This window comes from Centruroides sculpturatus, unplaced genomic scaffold, assembly GCF_000671375.1.
Source record: "Centruroides sculpturatus isolate CEXI.00-Female unplaced genomic scaffold, Cexi_2.0 scaffold248, whole genome shotgun sequence".
NCBI classification, from domain to species: domain Eukaryota; kingdom Metazoa; phylum Arthropoda; class Arachnida; order Scorpiones; family Buthidae; genus Centruroides; species Centruroides sculpturatus.
In genome coordinates this window covers 4,963-8,236 of record NW_019384437.1, presented here as the reverse complement: position 1 = coordinate 8,236, position 3,274 = coordinate 4,963, and the positions used below count along the sequence as shown (strand labels likewise).

The following is a 3,274-nucleotide window of genomic DNA, read 5'->3' as shown; positions in this document are numbered from 1 at the left end:
TCCTGTACAGGTGTGATACCACACACACTACACAAAAGCCTGGGAACATTAGAATTGAGTAGAAATACATACATAACACTACAGAAGGCCACTATATTGAATACATGCCACATTGTTAGGAAATTCCTGAATATAGACACTGACACACTTATTTAATTTTAGTTTTGTTTAGGTTGCTATGCCTTGACTCTGGTCCGGCATAGTACACAGCCACCGGTGTGAACCGAGTAAAACCCACTAAACCCAACATAATAATAATAATCTATATCTATAAAGAGAGTGCTTGTTTGTTTGTTTGTTCACTATACACTCCTAGGCCATTCGAGCAATTGTTACAAAACTTAGAAGTATGTTAAAACATAACTGCCTACTTAGATAATGTCATACATCCCACCCCATAATATTGATCAGATTTCTATTATTAAATCCTAACATATTTAAACAATATTATAGCTTTATCTAAAACAATTGTCTTGTTGCAACAATTTAGTGTTTTGTTAGAATTTTTTTAATGATACTGTGAACTGTAATCTTTAAATCTATAAATGTTATATTCACTTAATTACTGTGACAATGATGTAATGGTAAATAGACAACTATATTGATGAGTAACACATAGCATTCATCTGCGTGGAGTCAAAACTGTTACACTGGTAGTTGATTGTGGGTTCACGAGCTGACCACATGGCGTTTTCCAAGTTTTCTTCAAGTTAATAACACTTAAATAGAGATCAAACTCCTCTTGGAAGACATTCTTCTCAGCAGATCACCCAAGTGTCGCATTGCCAAAAATAACATTTATTACAAAGTTACCAGCAAGCACAAAATGTGTTTTAAGTGGTTTTCAAGGGTGCCAAGTTTAAATATTTGGTCCCTTTTTTCGTGAAATTTTATTTGTTCTCAGATTACCATTTGATATACAGCTGTGAATAGTATTGTACAGTACTATTCAATGAAAATATTAGAGCTAACATGGCTAGTGAAATTGTGCCATTTCGTACCACCCGAATATCATGAAAAACATGACAACGGTAGGCTAAAATAACCTAATTCTTTTATGGTTTTCATTTTAATATTTGTTCTTATTTTTGCCCAGGCAATGCCAGGTTTATCTGCTAATTATTATATATTTTTCATATTTTAATTAAAATGTTTAATATTTAAGCAGAGAAAAGCCCTTATTAACTTTATTATACTTTATTATTATATTAAATCCTGATTAAATTACTTACTGAACTTTTTTCTCTAGAGATACATGGAGTGTACAGCAAATCTGAAAGAATTATATGAAGACAAAGATGGGTAAAAAGTTTTGTATTTTTCATTTTCTGTTGTAAATGGTTAAAACACACAATATTATATGTAATTTAATTTTCAATCATATATCTGTCTTTGAACTTCATCATAAGTAAAATATACAAAACACAAGCCCAAATATGAGGAAAAATTATAGAAACATACATTTCATCAAAAATAGAAAATACTGGATTAATTTTTAAAATTTAAAAAATTTATCAAGATTATAGATTTAAGAATTAAAGTTATTATATGAATTATAAAATTAATCATTTTATAAAAATTTATGTAATCAGTTATTTCCTCTTACTGTAGTAATATGCAGATGCTTTCAGTAATTTGTTTGTCTTGTTAATTTAAGTTATATGTAATATTTGGTGTGTTTTATAAAAGCAATTATCAGGAATATATTAAAGGAATAGTTTTATAAACTATATTTCAAATATATGTACAATTCTTTATATTTTTTTAGTTTAAGAAAAGAAGAAATATCATCATTATCAGGACCTAATGAATTTGCAGAATTTTATGCCAGACTTCGAGCAATTAAAGAATTTCACAGAAAACATCCAAATGAAGTATGTATAAATTTAATACAAAATTTATGATTCAGTAAGAATACTAATTATATAATATCAAAATTTTGTATTATTTAATGTATAATAAATTAGTTAATGTTATGTTTATTCATGAATATCACTTTCTGAATTTAAAATAATCAAAAACACCTTAGTAATTCCAGCAACGAAGTATTTAATAAAATAAAAAACGTTTTCGACTATATTTAATAGTCTTCTTCAGTTTATCCTCTTTCAAACGAAAACGAACGTAAAATAGAACGCAAGCAATACAACGGTTTAAAAATTAAAATTATTTACGTAAAACGTAAATAAAACGTAAAAAATTATAAATAAAATATTAAGAAATTAATCGTAAAAAAAATTAATTGTTGTGGTAAAAGGATTTCCATGCGCAGGATAGACTATCTGCATCTCTATGGTTGATGCATCCTTTGTTAATATGCGCCTTGTAAATTTCAAGTTTTTCAATATGTTTAAGGACTTGTTTGTTGGTGGCTGTCCTAATTATAGATGCTTTGTCCCAATGTACATTAATATCTTGAACTTTAGCAAAGGCTGCAAGTATGGTGCTGTCCACGTTTTTAGTAATAGAATACTTATGTTCTTTAATCCTCTGTTTTAAAAGTCTCATGGTGGCACCAACGTAAATGAAATCTGAATTAAATCGGCAATCACTTAAAGGAATAGAATAAACTCCTGTACTATTGTTACGGTTTCCTTTCTTCTTATCATTTCGTAACATTCTATAAATTGTCGGATTACGACGATAAATAACTCTTAAATTATTCTTGTGAGATACTTTTTTAATCATCAATTGTAGGAAAGGTATATAGTTGAGAACTACTCTTGGTCCTTGGTTCTTAGTTGTAGGTTGCTTGTATATTTGATTACAAAATTTATCAATAAGAGCATTAATTTCACTTATACGATATCCCTGTTGCACAGCTATTGTACGTATGTTATTTAATTCTCTGTGTGTGTCAACCATACTCGTACAGTGGGTATAGGACCGCTTTATCCATGATCGAAATGCTGCATTCTTAAAATTGTGAGGATCAAAGGAATTCTTCGGTATAATAATAGGTAGATAGCTAGGCTTTCGATAAATATCTGTCCATATTTCCCCATATTTACAAGTTATGGATAGATCCAGAAAATTTACGTTAATGTCACTTTTCTGTTCCAATGATAAAGTCACTCCATATGGGTTGACTTTATCATTGGAACAGAAAAGTGACATTAACGTAAATTTTCTGGATCTATCCATAACTTGTAAATATGGGGAAATATGGACAGATATTTATCGAAAGCCTAGCTATCTACCTATTATTATACCGAAGAATTCCTTTGATCCTCACAATTTTAAGAATGCAGCATTTCGATCATGGATAAAGCGG

At 29.1% G+C, this 3,274-nt stretch overlaps 1 protein-coding gene across 1 annotated transcript in view; it reads left to right on the top strand.

Annotated features, from left to right (window-relative positions):
- The window catches only part of LOC111619966 (splicing factor 3A subunit 3-like), a 22,799-nt gene that overhangs the window by 18,085 nt on the left and 1,440 nt on the right, over window positions 1-3,274 (top strand). Inside the window, exons 3-4 of the mRNA XM_023361796.1 lie at window positions 1,250-1,302; window positions 1,769-1,874. Coding sequence (XP_023217564.1) covers window positions 1,250-1,302; window positions 1,769-1,874 — 159 coding nt within the window. The remainder of the gene's footprint in view (window positions 1-1,249; window positions 1,303-1,768; window positions 1,875-3,274) is intronic.